Source organism: Artemia sp. Qi Xiang Cuo, chromosome 10 (genome assembly GCF_049724085.1).
Source record: "Artemia sp. Qi Xiang Cuo chromosome 10, ASM4972408v1, whole genome shotgun sequence".
Taxonomy (NCBI): domain Eukaryota; kingdom Metazoa; phylum Arthropoda; class Branchiopoda; order Anostraca; family Artemiidae; genus Artemia; species Artemia sp. Qi Xiang Cuo.
Window position 1 is genome coordinate 75,618,046 of NC_142803.1, and position 18,806 is coordinate 75,636,851.

The following is an 18,806-nucleotide window of genomic DNA, read 5'->3' on the forward strand; positions in this document are numbered from 1 at the left end:
TAGTTTAGGAAGAAACAAGACCATTGCCTGCCTACCATTGGGTATCTCTTTCTAAACATAAAAATCACTAGTTGTGGCTGTATCCCAGCCCCTGGTCCAACCAGGGTCATATCTCTCTGAACTAAACTGTGTTACAAATGACAGGACTCGTTTAAGCGGCGTTCACAAGCGTTTCTAGCTAGAATACCATGTCTAGACACGTATCTAGCCAGAATCCAATGTCTAGGCAACGACCGTTCATATGTAAAATTCAGTACTTAGCTAAAACTACAACTTTAGTTTAAAAGTATAATTTCTAGCCAATCAACAGAGCTTATGCGGGCAAAACTTTCAAATACTACAATTCCAATTTTTACTATCACAAGCTAATGGATGAAATAAGCAAAAAAATTGCCTTAGTGTGCTTTATTATTATGTCTAGTGTTGTATATTTGCCTAAAATGAAAAAAAAAACAATTAATGAGAAAACAAAAATTAAATTTCAGTTTACAAATGTAAACAAAAATGATGAAAATAGCGGATCTTGACACATTCTGATTGGTTGTAATCGAAAATCCTAGACATTGAGTTCTAGAGGCTAGAACTCAATGTCTAGCCTAGCGCCTTGTCCAGCGTGTCTATCCAAGCGCCAAATTTTACTCGTGAACAGTCATTGCCTTGACATTTGATTCTGGCTAGACACAAGTCTAGACATGGTATCAGGGCTTTCACTATGCCTTCATCTTTAGGGATTTCCCCTAAAATCTGTGTGTCTCCCTGAAACAATTTATTTTTCCCCGAATCCCCGAAATCACTCAACCACGGTTCAACCCCTAGTGACTATTCCTAGCAAATATTACTTTACATACCATAATTTTCCACTACTCTCTTGTTCGTTAATGTTCGTCTCTTGTGTTACTTTGCATAAGAACCATACCGATACAATTTAATTATAGACGGTTCTTTATATGTTCACAAACGTATCACTTTCTTTTCTTTATATTAAATAATTTTTAATTCAGTATTCCAAACGCTATGAGATTTTTATATTTACATCATTCGTGGTCAAGTTTCTCGACAAAATCAGCCAAGAATTATACTTGAAGTTGTTTAACGGAACGCTCAGTTAGATTCTGGATTTTGAAATTGAACTTCTAAAGAAAGAGAATTGTTTTGAAAACCAAATCAAAAGTTTTAAGTTTGGTTTTCTTTTCCTATTTTGGTTTTGGACATAATGTATTAATGTTTAATACTTAATAATTGAACGCATAATACATTAAAGAAATTGATCTTTTTGCTAAAAATTCTTACCATTTAAATTTTTGTTTCATTGGGTGTGTAAAATGCAACACCTAAGTCCTTAGAAGCAGCATGAAAAACCAATAATGTCTCAATTTTCGTTAAAATTCTCTTTTTAATTTCAATTTAAATTTACTTGATTAGTTTACTTCTTGTTAGTTTTAAATTTTAATATGACCCCGTACTTATAGATTGAATTCGTGTATTTAATTTACATATCTAGAGACCGAAAACAATATTTGTTTTTGTTTTCACGTATATTAAGAAATTATCACGTATATGAGGTGGTTGGCTTCACCCTTAACACTTCTCTCTTTACGCTAAAGTTTTTAGTACTTTTGAAAAAGCTTTTTATTGTTCCAATTAAACAAACATAATGTTACAGAAGTCCATTTTCAAGAATTGGGAAAGAATTAAAATTTTAGCATAAAGAGCGAGGTGTTGGAGAGGAGGCGATCCCTTTCATATAAATAATAGTTTTGTTCGTTTTAAGTTTTAATGCCGCTTCTTACTTCCCGTTGAAATAACTTGTTTTTTATGTTTAATTTCTGATAGTTTTTAAATATTATTAATGAATTTCTGAGATTAATGACTTAATAATAAATTGCTACTGGTATTTACAGTTCACATGTATTCACTATTTTTCTTCTTTTTTTAAAAAACAATTTTGAAGTTTTTGCCACAATATCAGCAATAAGTGTTTTCAGCTATGGGTTCCAATCCCGGACTCTGGATCTAAAACCTATTTTGTAAAAGGCTTGATTTACTACGCAGATATAAGCCCTACTTGAGCCTGAAGACGAAGCCAAAACCAATTTTGGCTTCCTAATTTTCTCAACAAAATTCCATTTTGTTTTTTCCTCGAAAAATCCTCGAATTTTTAAGACAAGTCCGAGAAAACTCCCCGAATTTTTAAGACTTGTTCCCGAATTTTAGCTTTCGAGAGTGGAAACCCTGCATGCAAGGTTGCCACGGGTAGTACAAAAGTACTACTTTTAGTACTTTTTGATCAAAGTAGTACTTCTTGAATACTTTCTGCAAAAGCAGTACTTTTTCAATACTTTTTGTCAAAAGTAGTACTTTAGACCGAAAAGGGCAATTTTACAAGCATATTAGGAATCAAAGTTATTTGTGCCATTGCCCATTGGATTTTTCGCTTTCAGTTTCGTAGGGATTTTAAAATTTTATGAAGCGGATTTCGTGATATCTTTTTGACAGCGCCTCTTGCTCGCGTAGATTAAGAATAAATTCATGAATGCGACTTTTTAGAACCGATAATTTCAATCTGAGGTAATTTTTATTTCAAATCCTTAATAACTCCAGAAAAAGTAAAGGTAAAATTTTACTTTAGCTACTTTTGACTATCTTGGAAAGGGGTTAGGTTAAGAAAATGAACCTTTCAGGGATGGTTCTACAGGCTAAAGTATGTCCCGGGAAGATATTTTGAAGTACCCACCTCCACTCCTTCTCCCTCTAGAGGGTCCTGACCTTTGATGACCTTTAAAAATATGTGAGTTATAGAAGTGAAACCTTGCAAAATAGATCTTCTACTTAGATGAAGTACAACAAAATTGTTTTCAGCTTCACAACTTTGCTCAATCCCAACTTATATGGTTTTAAAGATATGTCAATACATTTCCTAAATTTTTGAAATAAACTATTTATATGGCTTAAAATTCTGCTCAAATAACTGAAATTGCATTTTCAGAGCTAAAGCCAGAGAAAAAGAAACTCATAACTGAAAATTAATTTAAAATGTTGTTTTGTCAAAATTTCAATGGGTATAGACCTGTCATATAGGCAAATTTCAGGACCCTCTAGAGGGAGAAGCAGTAAAGGTGGGTACTTCAAAATACCTTCCCGGGACATACTTTAGCCTGTAGACCCATCCCTGAAAGTTTTAACCTAACCCCATTCCAAGATAGCCAAAAGTACCTAAAGTAGAATATTACCAAAGTAAATGTAAATCTGTTGTAGAGCTGCCCATGGTGAACAAAACTTATTTTTTACTCTATATTATTCATCCAATTGAGCTGTAAAGTTGCACAGATAGCCTACTGCCCATTAGAAGCAGAACATAAACAAATCACTTTTCACTATATATCCTTTTTTTTTTTTTTTTTTTTTTTTTTTTTTTTTTTTTTAGGGTCTTTGCACCCTACAGTACATGGGTAGCTCTACTACACTACATACTAACCTCAAAAATTTTGAGAATATTGCAGTCCAGCTTCATGGGAAGAATAAATGAAGAATAAATGAATCAATTTTTTATACATCACTGTTCAAATGGGCAGCTCTATGACAGTCTAACCAAAATAAATGTTAAAGGTGCAAATTAGTCCCCCTTCCCCTGATAAAAACAACTTATTTCTTACTGCATATTATTCAGTGGATTGAGCTGTAAAGTTGCACAGATACTGTCCAATAGAAACAGGATATAAACAAATTGCAGTAAAGGTCCTGCATCAAAAGGTAGAATATACAGTAAGAAGTGAGTTGCTTACATCCTGCTTCTACTGGGCAATATCAATGTTTCGCTGGAAGTCGAAGTCCTAAACAGAGACTGGATGCGACTACCATTCTTGAAGAAAGAGCTAGGGGAAGGGAAAGTGTCAATTTTCGAATTTTGGAATTCAGTGTCCACCCTCAAGGGTGGTGCTGGGGAATCTGCTTTTGCTCGCCTACCTATGTTCATAAAGGGCATTATGTCGTTGCCTCATAGCAGTGCTTTCGCCGAGCGTTATTTTTTGCTTTTAAAGCTAGTTCGGACCTCCTCCAGAACAGACTATTGCCAGAAACAATGTCCGATCTTATGCATGTCAGAACAGAATAACCAAATCCGGAGACATCGGACACTTCGATCGAGCTAGCCAGGAATGCAAAGCATTAGACGCGTGAGCTTAAATAATATTTTATTACTGTAAAAATGTGTAAATAAAATTCTCTCACTGAACTTGGAGGATGATACGTTTTGCGCGTTGCCCCCGCTTAGTCCCATTTAGGCAAAATGGGACGGAAAATGGTAGTGTGATGCTTTTCTGAAAAGTGCAAAAAGACAATAAGTGATAAATAAAAGTAGCTTTTAAATGTAGTAGCTCTTAAACAGAAAAAAGGTTAATTGTCTAACTGATGATTTTTTATGTTTTTTTTCTTTTTTTCTTTCAGGTTTTGACTCAGAAAAAAACAGGCTTGATACGGATAACTGATAAACTTGTACAGATTTGTTTCAAAAAACTGCACATTTTGACTGCTTTTCCTGCTTTCTCTTATCTGTCCTATTTTCCCAGAAAAAGGATATTCCGGATGCCATAATACCCTACTAGACAATTACGGACCATTCATAGTGAAAATCCAGAGATAACTTTGATGATTTTGAATGTAGTTGCTTTGCATACCAGTGGCCCTTTTTTGCCATATCGAAAGTCAGTGTTCGACTAGCTATACAGAAATAAAAAATAAAAATTACTCTGGCTTATATGATAAGCCAAAGAGAAACTACGGTGCTAAAATGCCGCGTGTTTGGCGAACCGCAACACGCGGCAAAATTTTAGGCAAGAGTAGTACTTTTCTGTCGTGGTAGTACTTTTGAGCTAATCTGGGTAGTACCAGTAGTTTTGTTGAGGTGGCAACCCTGCCTGTATGTGATTCTAGCTACAGTAAGCTAGACATAAATCAGACGGAGTCATAAATCAGTTGCTAGGAGAAATTGAAAGACGATCTCTTGAAAGGCTCTTCTGGATTAAATATTAAATATTTCGCAAATTTGTGGATCATTATCAAAGAAAACCAAGAAAAAAAAAGGTCTCTCGTGATTGTATTCCTAAGGAGCTCCATATTGGTGTATAATAGGTATAGTGAACTAGAGTTTTGCTGGCTTTTGAATACGTGTTTTTGCTTGGCTTGCTTCTTATTGTGTAGTACTTTAGTGCTTGTTTTATTGCTATTTATTGTTTTAGTGCTTGCTTTTTTTGTGCTTATTTATTTGCTTCTAGGCTATTTTCTGTATAGGCTATTGACAATTTCTCTATTGACATGGGTGAGCCTTCTGCTCACCCATTACAGGGTGATGGGGCTCCTGGGGCTGGGACTGGTGGCCAGACTCCCAGTGTCCTGGTGTGGGGTAAGACTGCTGACAATAAAGACAATGGACCTTTACCCAGGACATGCATAGGATACATAGGAAAGCTACTGTCACAGAATGTATGCAGAGATTTTGGGGTGGTTTGTCCTAATGTAACACTAAGTGGTGCTGTGGAAGTACTAGCCAAGAACAAGGAAATTGCTTCTAAGATTATGTTGCTTAGAGGACTAAAAGTCAACAATACTGAAGTAATCTTCAAAGAGAGGGTTCCTGGAAAAATATGGAAGGGAAAATGTTTCCTTCCCCGGGCTGTTGGGTCAAAAGAGGAGGTCTTAGAAGAGGTAAAAGCTCAACCAAATATAAAAGATGCCAAAATTGCAAATGAAGAGGATATATCAAAGAGTGGTAAGAGACAAGAGTCACATATGATCTTAATCAACTTCAATACTGATGTACCATTTCCAACAAGAATTGCTTTATGGGGTTCCCAGATATATGTTCATGAATATGTACCAAACCCAAGACAATGCTACAAATGTTTGAAATTTGGCCAAATAGCAGTAAACTCCTGGGGAAAAAAGAGATGCTTGATTTGTGCAGAAGCCCATAATTTCAGAACATGCCCCTCAAAAGATGAATCCAACCCTCCCAAAAAATGCAGCAACTGTAATGAGGCTCATACAGCCAATAGCAGAGACTGCAAGCTCTACAAAGAGAAGGCCAATAAATTAAGAACATCTGTAATTAATGGAAGAAGCTTTAGCCAGGTAACAACTGGCCAAACAACCCAAGTCACAAGACCTACTGGGTTGGCAAACCCGCAAATACCCTACAATGCATTCCCACCTCTAATATGTAACCATGAAGAAGAGATGCTTAAGTTGAGAAAATCTGTTGAGAGGTTAACAAAGCTGGTAACCTCCCTTTGCTCAATCCTCCTACAACAAAAAGTTACAAATGAAACAAACAAAGAACTCATTAAGGATATGGCTGATTAGCTCAGTCCTGATGAAGACCCATCAGACATTGCCATGAGTAAATCAGAATCAGAAGATAAAGGAGGAGTAGGAAATGCCTGTAAGAGGGCAAAACTAGGAAACAGGGGTAAAGGAAAAGAGAAAGTGTCAAAAAACAATGATCAAAGGAAAAGAGGGGAAAACACCCATGCAATATGAAGGTCCTACAGCTAAATACACAGGGTTTGGGAAGGACAAAGGTAATTGAGCTCCGTAATCTCATCCTCAGGCTACAACCAGATTTAGTATTGCTACAAGAAACATTCCTTACTGCAGAAAAACCTACACCAAAGTTCCAAGGTTATACTGCAGAAAGGTGGGACAGGGACCAGGGAACTAGAGGTGGCCTCATAACCTTGGTTAAAGATTGTCTCGCCCATATTGAGCAGCCTAGTATACCAGGAAGAAATGAAATAGGATCAATTAAAGGAAAATTCAAGGAAAATTGGATAAGCATTGTCAACTATTATAACAGTTCTACAGGAAACTTTGATGTGAAACAACTTAAGGTGGTTCTGAACAGTTGTGAAGACTCAAAAATATTGGCTGGAGATTTCAACCTCCACAATCCCATGTGGGATACAGTGTCACCTCAGGATCACAAGTCAAATGAACTGACCAACATTATCATTGACCCAGCATTCTTGACATGCTTACTCACCCCCCTGGATCTTGGTACAAGACTTAATAAAACGACTGGAAAAACATCTACAATTGACTTGACCTTGGCTTCCCCAAACCTATCAACTGACTTCAGCATTAGAATCCCAGACACTTTCTCATCAGATCACTATCCAGTTTTAACTACCTTTCACATGCTTGAGGAGCATAGGAACACATACCAAGTACAAGAATTGAAACTATGGAACTTTAAAGAAGAGATGTGGCCAGCCTGGAGATATGAAGTTGACCAGCAGCTTAACAAAATCCAAGATACAGCTGCCATGACTACAGATGAACTGACAGACACAATCACCAACACCCTAATCAGTGCGGGTCAGAAGGTATTTGGTTTTAAGAAATTTAAGGAAAAAAAGCTCAACTCAATCCCTGGATGGAATTCAACATGCCAAAAAGCTCACACTGAGAAGAGACAATCTGAGAACAAGTTCAAGCGGAACCCTAGCACTGAAAACCGTATTGAACTGAAGAAAAAGTTAGCAAAACTCTGCCAGACCATAATCCAAGAAACACCAGCAAGCTAGACCTCTCTAATTGAGACAAAGTTCCAAAAGTCAACTTCTATTAGAGATCTGTGGCGAAATTTCCAAACATTTGTGGGGGAAAAGAAAACAAGGAAGGACCCCCCAGTCCTCCTGAGAAATGGCATCCCAGTTACCTCAACCCAGGAAAAATTCAATGTTCTATTAGACCAGTTCACTGAACAAGCACCAGAAAATGCAAGACATCACCAAAAGACACACTCTACCAAATATAACATACCTTTTGAGCCTTTTACTGCATCAGAAGTTATTCAGCAAACTAAGAGACTGAAATCAGGTGCAATGGGACCTGACTTGATACACAATCAAATGTTAAGGAACCTTAGCCCCAAAACAGTAGAGATCATTACAGCTTTGTTCAACAAGTCTGCAGCAACATCAACAGTCCCAAAGAAGTGGAAGAAGGCCACAGTAATTCCTATATTGAAGACAGGAAAGGATCCAAAACTTCCAGCCTCCTACAGACCTCTAGCCCTCACATCATGCCTCCACAAACTTATGGAACACCTTGTTAAGCTAAGAATCCTCCCAGAACTACCAAATTCACTTCAACATAAACAATTTGGTTTTCTCCCTAATAGAGGAACCACAGATGCACTTCTAAGGCTGGAACACCAGATGAAATTTGGCTTCAAGCTGGGTAAGGAGACACTAGCAGCCTTTTTGGATATGAGGGCTGCTTTCGATATGGTTAGTGCGGATAACATGATGGGAAAGTTAAAGTCTTTCCATATCTGCCTAGAACTGAGGATGTGGATAGAAGATTACTTGAGAGGCCGAGAACTGGATATCCATATGGGGGAGAGTAAATCTCCATCAAGAACAAAGCCAGATGTGGGAGTACCTCAAAGGGGGGGGGGTACTAAGCCCACTCCTCTTCCTTATTTACTGCAGTGATATTAGTTTTGAACATATTCTGGGATGCAAACTGTATTTGTATGCTGATGATATTGCACTTGTTGCAACATCAAGGGATAAGCATGCCCTGCAAGCTGCTGTCCAGAAGGGTCTTGATTATCTTGGTTTATGGGCAACTGTCAACAACATGGAATTCTCTCCTGCTAAATCAGCAGTGCTCCTCTTCACAAGGACAAAGATTCATTCAACGCCAAGGCTCTCAATTAATGGCACTGCTGTCCCAGCAGTTGAAAAGTTCTGCTACCTTGGGGTGACTTTTGACACTTCACTCTCATGGACTCACCATGTGAATTATTTAATCGGAAACCTCAAGAGCAGAGCCAACTTTGTCAATGCTATTTGCTTATCTAAGAGAGGAGCCCCCTTCTCTGTTGCCACCCAGCTTGTGAGAGCAGTTGTAATAAGTAAGCTGGATTATGGCTGCCTCCTATACCGAGAAGCACCTGCCCAACTCCTGAAAAAACTGGATACAGCCCTGCACTGTATACTGAGGAAAATTCTCGGATGCCTAAAATCAACCCCCCTACCTGCAATATACTGTGAACTAGGACTGACAACATTAGAAACTAGAATGAAGAAATTAGAAGCAGAATATTTTACACGGAAGATGTTGATCCCAAATGACATTATCTACAAAGAACTTATTGAAACATATGATCAGAACCAAAGATTCCAACCAAAATTAATTCCACCATACTGTCGAATGGTGAAACACATCTCTGAAACAGCTGCTCCTATCCCAACTCCTGAGGTTATTGATGAGGTAGGTTCAGCTTCTAGTACAGGTATAAAGTCAAATATAGCGCTACCCCCGGTCTCAAGGGGTAGCCCAGAGGAACCACCAGAGATGGCAAGAGCTAGGTGGCATGAATGGGTAGACCAGTGGACACAGACTGGGCATAGAATGGTATTCACTGATGGATCATGCTTTGCCACTGGTGGTGGGGCTGCGGTTGTGGTCCTTGGGCTCAGTCACGCATTCTCTTTTAAAGTAACAGAGAAGTTGTCAATATTTTCACTTGAGTTACATGCACTATTGACAGCGTTTGAATTTATTGCAAGTGTTTTGCCAGTAGGTAAATATTTGATATGCAGTGACTCACTTTCAGTGCTGAATTATCTGATGTATGGCCATAGGCCAGCAAGAAAATCAGTGCTGCTTTTGGAAAATATACTGCTAAAACTAATGACAGCCAAGTATGAGATTGTAGCAACATGGGTACCAGCACATGTTGGAATTAGGGGAAATGAGCAGGCAGATAAGCTGGCAAAATGGGGTGCTAGGTATGGGGAGAATTTAGTATGCCAGTATTCAGTGAATGATTTTTTATGTTATTATGATAAGTTGCTAAAAGAGAAGGAGAAAGAGGTTTTTGGTCAAAGGTCTCAGAACCGGATCCTTGATTTGTATGATTATGGTACCCCACCTCCTGATCTATGTCACCCAGTCAGGCACCTTGCTATCAGTATATTCAGGCTCAGAACAGGCCATGCTCAAATTAGGAGTGTATTATTTAAATGGAAGTCAGTAGACTCCCCATTATGTGAGGTCTGCAATGTAGAAGAGGATGTTAGACATATTTTAATGTATTGTAAAAAGTATGAGAGACAGAGAGTGCCACTTAAAAAAGCATGCCAAAAGTATTTTGGTGCATTCACGCTCAGAAGTATCCTGGGCCATGCACAGGCACCACAATGGGCTAGGAAAAAATCTGTGGAAGCACTCGGCCGTTTTATTGTAGATACTAAGCTACACTTAGAGCTGTAATTTGTATTAATAATTGTATATATAAATATTATTTCACATTATTTTAATATTGTACATGTAAATTAGTGATATGTAATTTATATGTATGAGTATGTGTATCTATTGCAAGCCAAGCTCATCATTTTAAATTGCCATATCAGCCAGTTGTTTTTTAATTGTAAATATGGTGGCTCATTTGTGACACCATTGGCCAGAGTTTAATGCAGCCTGATATTGGCTTATTGTTTTTTTTTTGCCTTGAGATTCTTCAAAACCCCTCCCTAACCACAGTGACAAAGGCCAGATGGCTTTTTTAAATTATTTGACCCTCGGTCATGACAGAATTACCGCTGGACAGCCGAAATTTTGACGTGGAATACCTTCATCCCTAATGGGTCTGATGAAATCATGGAGACGTGCACAATGGGCAGCTTGCCCAGGAGTGCTACAAACAAACAACAAACAACAAGCTAGACATGCTTGTGAACGCCACTAGATTGTGAAAAAACTGTAATTTTTTCTTTTCAGTTTGGAAAAAGAGGAAAGACTTGATGATAAAGGTTCTCCCCTTGGATAATATGTTAACTAGGATATTTATACACATTTTAAAGTAGGAATTGTTTTCTTAACATGTTTCCTTATCAGAAGTCACAATTCTAAATTTTTACCATAACTTCTCCCCAGCCTTACTTAAATTTGTCAACTAGTTGACAATAAATGTTTCCCCTGCATCCAGCAAAACTTTCATTTTCCATCTAATTGACTTTCTCCCCAGAAAGACTTAATTTTGCCAACTAGCTGGAAAAAATCATTGCCCCAGAAAACAATTCATTTTCCAACTAGTTGACTAGTAACTTCTCCCCATCAAAGCTTAATTTTGCCAAGTAGCTGGAAACAAACATTGCCCCAGAAAAGAATTCATTTTCCAACTAGGCCTAGTAATGTTGGTAAATTTCTGCCTAATGATATTATTGAGTTAGGAATAAAGTGAATACACCATTTGATGCCTTTTTTTATTCTGATTACGAATATAATAATAATTTCTATTGGAAATGAATTTCAGCCCCCCCTATATATGCCAATTCAGGGTTAGGTTAGGTTCTAGAAATATAGGTTAAGTTCTACAAAATCATATTATTGAGTTAAGACAAAAGTGAATACACAATTTGATGCTTTTTTATGCTGATTACGAATTTAATAATAATATCTATTGTAAATGAATTTCAGCCCCCCCCCCCATATATGTCAATTCAGGGTTAGGTTAGGTTGGGTTAGGTATATATAGCGGGGGGGGGGGGCTGAAATTCATTTCTGATATAAATGATTATTATATTCGTAATCAGCATAAAAAAGGCATTAGCTGCGTTTTTTTTCGAAGTTCCGTGTTTCATGGTTCATGTTCCAAGTTTAATGTTCTAGCCCAAAAACGCAGTTTTTGTCGCTTTCGTGTTCTCTGTCCATGTTCCTGGTTGAACGTCTAAAAACGCATTTTTAGAAAAAATGTCAAAATATTCAAAACTGTGGAAACATGTGGAAAAATTCTGAGCTTTTTACTTGCCTGTTTTCTTGTACACATATGTTTCACCTTGGCCTCTATTCAAAAACGCATATTCAGCAGGACTTATGTCCATTTTTTTCCTATCTATCTTATCCTTTCTTTTGTCATCTACAGATAACTTTTTTCTATCTGGATAGGGACCAATCGAACACGGAACACGCACAAAGAGCAAGTTCCAAGTTTGAGGAAACAGACAGTCGAACAGGCAACATGAAGTTTTGTTAAAACATGCTGTTACGTGTTTTGTCGAAAACGCAAAAATGGCAAAACATGATTAAACCACGGAACCAACCACGCAAAAAAAACGCCACTATTGAAGGGTATATTCACTTTATTCCTAACTCAATAATATGATTTTGTAGAACTTTACCAAAATATATACCCTGAATTGGCATATATAGGGGGGGGGGCTGAAATTCATTTCCAAAAGAAATTATTACTATATTCATAATCAGAATAAAAAAGGCATTGAATAGTATATTCACTTTATGCATAAGTCAATAATGTGATTTGTTAGAAATTTACTGTAATGTCTCCCCTTGCTGGAAGTTCCCATTTCCCTTAATCTTTCTTTATGACATCCTCTCACCCCAGACAAGGACAAACTGCTTTCCTTTTAGCCCTATACAGCTGGCCAAACAGGCAAATCTGTGGCAATTTGTCATCCTTCATCTACAGAATGTGCCCAAGCCATCCCAACCTTTCTCTCATTATGGCCATAGAAAGCAGGATTGAACCACATTTTTTGTACAGCCCACTGTTTGAAATATTGTCAGTCAGCCAGAAACCCAGAACAATCTGTTGGCAATTTCTTTGGTAAACATCTGGCAAATTGTCATCCACTTTTTGGAATTTTCTTTTAGGTTTGTATATAACGATGGGATCATTAGGGAGGGAAGGTTACTTTGCTGTCCAGATGACATCTAATATATTGAAAAAAAAAAACAGGAAATGATAACATTGTTATTTTTATTTTATTAGCATATCATGTTTTTTAAGAAATGCTGCTAAACTGAAATTTTGCCATTATTTGGAAATTTTACTAATTTACCCTTCTATTCTTAGTGATGTTTGCACTCACAGTTTCAAGTAGCCCAGCCTATAATAAATATCCCAGAGTGAAAACCCATTTACAACATAAAATTTTTTTGGGGAGAAGCTACTAGTCAGCTAGTTGAAAAATAAATTGTTTTCTAGGGCACTGTTTGTTTCCAGCTAGTTGGCAAATTTCAGTGTTGTTGGGGGGAAGCTACTAGTCAACTAGTTGAAAAATAAATTGTTTTCTGGGGCAATGTTTGTTTCCAGCTAGTTGGCAAATTTCAGTGTTGCTGAGGATAAGTTATTAGTCAACAAGTTGGAAAATGAATTATTTTCTGGGACAATGTTTCTTTCCAGCTAGTTGGCATAATTAAGTGTTGCTGGGGAGGAATTGCTAGTCAACTGGTTGGAAAATAAGAGTTTTGCTGGAGAAACATATCTTGGCAACTAGCTGGCAAATATAGATTTCTCCTATAGGGATGGGCAAAATTTTCCAGCTAGATGGCAAAAGTATTTTTAATTATAAGGAGATTGGATAGTACCATTTTATATAAGCTTATAATCTAAATTTTTCCAATAGTCAAAGAGAGGATATCCACGAATGACAAATGGGGTGCAATACTTGGTAAATTTTGCAGTTCATATTATTGTCTTACAAATATAGTGAACATACCACTTGATGCCTTTTCTCATGCTCTTTATGAATATAATAATTGCTTCTATCAGAAATTCAAATTTAAGCTCTTTTTGAGCTCTTGAAAATGACCAAAATAGTTCTAGTTTTTGGGTGTAAAAAGGTTTAAAACATCTGTTTTAAACTTACTGTTTCATTATAAATCTTTTGTTAATGTTATATAATCCACAAGCACTGATTATCCACAATTAAGTTGGATAAATGAAAGTCTCATAAATAAATTTAGCAATATTATGCTGTTTTCTTCTTCCTTGTAGCCAAATGTTCAAGAATGTATTTTCAACAAAATATCAAAAATATTAAAGCTGATGGAAGAAGGTTTAGCCATGGAAAAGTGGTACAGCCTTCTTCACTGTTTTTGGTGCTTTCTTGACATAGCATTATCATGGGGGATTAGCCCCTCTTTTTGAAACTCCCTGGTTTCTGTTCTGCCAATAAATTGTGGATTTCTTCCACCATACAAAGGTGAACTTTTCATTGCAGGAAGAAAGCTAAACAAATCATTTGATGACTAGCATTTTTGGCCTAGAATGTCTTAATCATAATGGACATTTAAATTGTGGCTATTCTTGGCTTGGTAACAAAAGAATGCACTTTTCTAGATAGCCAAATTGTTTAAAATAGACTGAAGGCCCAATAACTATAATTTCCAGGTTTTGCAAATCCCCCCCCCTCCTGCTTTTCCGGGTAAGGGCAATAAATTATACTAAGTGCTCATTGTCATTATATGAGGTATTATGGGCCTCTAAAATAGAAATCCACAATTTATTGGCAGAACAGAAACAATAGAGTGTCAAAAAGAGGGGCTCATCCCCCATATTAATGATATCTCAAGAGAGCAACGAAAACAGAAAAGAAGACTGTACCACTTTTCTGTGGCTAAATCTTCTTCTGCTGACTTTAATATTTTTCATGGAATAAAACAGTCAATGAATGATATGTTCAATTTATTTGTAAGTCACTAATATGAACTGCAAAAAGTTATCCACTATTTGACACCTTTTTTCATCTTCACTTTGTTCTTACTGCCAAATAAAGACCGTTAAAAATAACAATAGGCTAATACTTCTTATGTAATCTAGGACTAAATCTTTAGACCATTGACTGGTAAAATTCTATCCAAGGGACTTTTTTCTGTCTAAAAAAGTAGGATTAGTTGTGTTAGGTAGGCTAGATGAAATTATCAGGATTGATTTAGAGCCTCAATGACCCCTAGGAAGGTATGTTGAAGTCTAGAAAATGGTTAATATTTAGCTATTTATATTTTGACTTACAAATAATGCAAGTATAACACTCAATGCCGTTTTTTACCTTCTGTACAAATATGATAATTGCTTCTCTTGGAAATTAAAATTTAACCATTTTTTGAACCTTTGAAAATGACCAAAAAGCTTCTAGTTTTGGGTATAAAAAATGCTTAAACCTTGTATTTCAAACATAGGATAAAGGTACCAATGATTTGACAGTGCAATTTCGGAACTGCTCTTGAATTTTTCCTTCAAAACAGAGTAACTCTGCTTAGCCATAACTTGGAGCGCCATCTTTTGAAGCTATTTTTGTATTTCAACATTGGGAAACGTTGACGCCATATCTGGTACACCCAGATAAGGAAAGAACATTTAATTTAGTCAGTGTCCCGTTTTTGACAAGAAAGGAGCTCCCAACGATTTTTCAGGTATGCAATGTTCAAACTGGTGTTGCTTGGTTATTTATTGGAAAAAAAAAGTTGGGATTAGCACCAATGCATCAAGATACAACAGATTTTATCTGAATTCTAGTCACATTAGCTTTTTCTTGATAAAGTTAAATTAAAATGGCAAGAAATATTACATTGTCAAAATTCTTGTTTAATGTAGTGGAATAACAGGAGCACTAAAAATGTTCCTTTAGTCAAATTCAAATATAAACAATGACTTCTACAAATTGATTTGTTTCTTTTTCAAATATCTTGAAGTAACCTTGTAGAAATTTTTGACAGACAGCAACAGGCCCTGTCAAAATATAGATGATTCTGTCAAACTTTCACTGAACATGTAAAACAAATGAGAAATAATTGGTGTCAAATTCCAGGGTCCACTGACAAAAATATGTCAAATTTATGGATATCCACTACTGCCAAAAACTACAGAGATTCATATGGAAGTAATTGTTCCCTTTCTTAGCACTAATCAATGAAACTAAAAACAAATCTTAAAATTTGGTTGGAAGTTGGACCCCAACATGACAAATAATATGCCATTTTCTTTAGCAACAAAAAAAGCAAGATGCCATGTTTTGTTAATAGGATTCTGGACTTTCCTGGCAAAAGACAGTCAAAACTATAAATTTTCAAGTGGATTAGAATTGCTGATCACACTTTGAAATGGCCAACTGCTGATGACATTTACACTGCCAACATTGAAAAAATATTTGCGGGACCATTAAAACTGGTAGGAAGTGGGCCATTCCAGATAGTGTTTGGAGATACTATTCCGATGGAATATATACAACGTTTAGAAAAAAGAAGATTTAAGTGATCTAGGTCACAATATCACACTTCTCGTGATTAACCAATATTGTTTTACTAACTGCTGCATACTTTAATAAATTTTATTAGATTTATTAATTTTACTTTTTGAAGTGTTTTATGCATTAAATGAAGTTGTGGAGAAACCAGGAGACAAGAATATAACACCATGTCAATAAGACCAGGTTCCGCTCACAGATATTTCTCAAGCATTTCGAATTGTGTCAAATACACCAGGATCTACCCACAGGTATTCCCCAAGTATTTCAGCACTCGTCAAATTGGGTTCCGACTTGTGTCAAAAACAGGTAATTTTTTTGTTGTGTCAAATTTGTAGGAGAAAATGCTCTAATTTTGTAAAATTGGAGTTGTTTACCCTTTTCATATAAAACTTCTCATCAAAGATTTAGTTCCCTAGAAGGTTTTCCTAGGTACTAAAACCCTTTTCAAACCAAAAGTCTTTAAATTAGAACTTCTGGAGCAAAAAAACTGGTTTTTTACAAAAACTGTCAAATCGTCAGTACCTTTACTCTACTATTTGATTATAAATTTATTTTCTAAAGTTATATAATTCAAACGCTTTGATTAGTCATGATTAAGCTGAACAAAAAATATTCCAAAAATCTTTCATCTGCCATGCTTCTTCTGTTGGCTGATATTTTCCAACATATAGGTGCAATCGCAGTTTTATGCAGCCTAACAGAACAAGAAGAAAACCGGGCAGATGGCATGATTTATTTTGATTTTGTTAACCAACTTAATCTTGGTAAGTCATACTTATAAATTGTACAACTTAAACAAAATGGAAATAGTAAGTTAGAAAAAGAGTGTTATAACCCATTTTTGTAAAATAATGAAAAAAATTTAGAATTACATTATGAGTTACATGGGTCCTAAGAGGGCTTACAATTGGATTTTACAGTTATTATATTCAGAAAGAGGATAAAAATGGCATATGGTGGTATGTTCAATTTATTTTTTGGTCAATGATATGAACAAGAAAACATTTACTAATAAATATGTTGTAGGCTATTGGATCTAGAGCCTCAATGACCCCCTAGGAAAGTATTTTGGAATTTTGGAATTTGTTGTAGCCCTATCTTATACGTATGATGATCCCTGCGCTATCTGTAAGCAACACTAGGTCTTTTCTAATTTTAGTTCAATCACAAACCATTAGGTGTTTGTTTTGTAGAAAAATGATGTATTTCTCCGTTTGTAGATAAACAATTAAGAAAATCAACACCCAAAATTCAATTTGATTCTGTTTCATTTTTTTTATCATTTTTGTTAAGCAATTCTATGAAACTAATAAACAAGTTTTACAAAGCATAATGTTTGCTATACTTAGCTGTTGTCCAAAATAATTAAAATTTAACTGAACTGTAATGATAAAAAGCAAAAACGTAAAGGCTTGTACATAAGTTGTGCTCTAAACCGTTTAAAGATTGCACTGAACGTCGTCCGTTTCCTTGCAATTAGATGAATAGGGCTATAGTAATGTATATAAAAGAGAAAGACACATATAAGCTTGCATTTGGTTTTACATATCTGGATATTTTAATATAACTTGTGTAAAGTTAATTTTAAGTTAAATGCACTTTATTATTCAAGTTTTAAATTATTATACATAAGTGAGCCAATCAAAGTTGGATCTCAATAAAGGCTGTACCCAGGGGAAGGGGAAGGGGTCTCCCCCCCCCTCCAAAAAAATGTTTGTCTGACAAAATGCTGTGCACTTGGTCCTTGCAACAAAATATGCTTGAACTTGACCAGTCAATAAGACCTAGAGGACACACCATGAAGCTGTACTGAAAAAAGCCAACACCAGACTACAGAACAACATCTTCCCAAATAGAGTTGTGGGGTTCTGGAGGTCCCTAAGCAAAGGAGTAGTCTCAGTCCCTAGTGTGGAGGCCTTGAAGGGAGTTGTGGACAAAGATTGGTTGTCCAGGCCCAAGAATGGGATTCAGCTAATACATTGGCCCAACATCTTGACTAAGCAGCACCTACAGGATAATTCCTCATTTGCTGGACAATGCAATTTAAGTTAACATAAGAATCTAAATAAAATCAAAGCAGGTAATGTGGCAATGCAGAAGTTGGGCTTTTTCTTTTATTATCTTGTCTGTATTCTCTTCTATTAGCTCTTTGAGTACTTTAACAATTGTGTCAAAGGGGGTTCACAATACTGTCAAACTGACCTGAACAACCATCTAGTCATTGACAGATTTTCAAGCTTCAGTATTGGTCCAGCCCTCTCAATTGCTTGTTTCTAAACAATAGCTCGTTTCATTTGGTCTTTAAAAAAGATATGCAGTTCCTGTAAGATTTCGAATATTTTTTGGACTATGGAGGTGTCGCTACAGATGTTCTGTGCAAAGAAATTCTTTCTACAAGCTTTGGAACAAATTTAGCATGCTTGCCTTCCCAGTTTAGCTCAAATGTGTTCATTGACAGTTCGTCAAATAACAGACAAATTGCTTGTATATCATAGCTTTTGAACATAACCACCTCTGCTTGTGCCTTCCTTTCCTAATACCTCCAGATTGTTTTTTCAGATATAATGTATAGACAATTTGATTCTGTGGGCTGCTTATGTGACAAATAGGTTGCAAACAATCTTCTCAACAGCTAAAAATCAATTTAGGCTTGTTGTTTTTGTGAAAAAAAGATTGATTCATTCACAATAATCAGTTTGGAATACATTCATGCACCCAAACACTTCATTTTACTTGGTTAGCTCT

General features: G+C 36.1%; 1 protein-coding gene across 1 annotated transcript; it reads left to right on the top strand.

Annotated features, from left to right (window-relative positions):
• Nucleotides 1-8,316: 8,316 nt before the first annotated feature.
• Nucleotides 8,317-10,284, top strand: LOC148948178 (uncharacterized). Its single transcript, XM_089096126.1, has one exon. The coding sequence runs from the start codon at nucleotides 8,431-8,433 to the stop codon at nucleotides 10,282-10,284; it is 1,854 nt and encodes a 617-aa protein (XP_088952252.1). The 5' UTR covers nucleotides 8,317-8,430.
• The last annotated feature ends 8,522 nt before the right edge of the window (nucleotides 10,285-18,806 follow it).

Excerpts from the sequence above, each read along its gene's own strand:
- LOC148948178 (XM_089096126.1), top strand. The coding sequence starts at position 8,431 with ATGTGGGAGTACCTCAAAGGGGGGGGGGTACTAAGCCCACTCCTCTTC.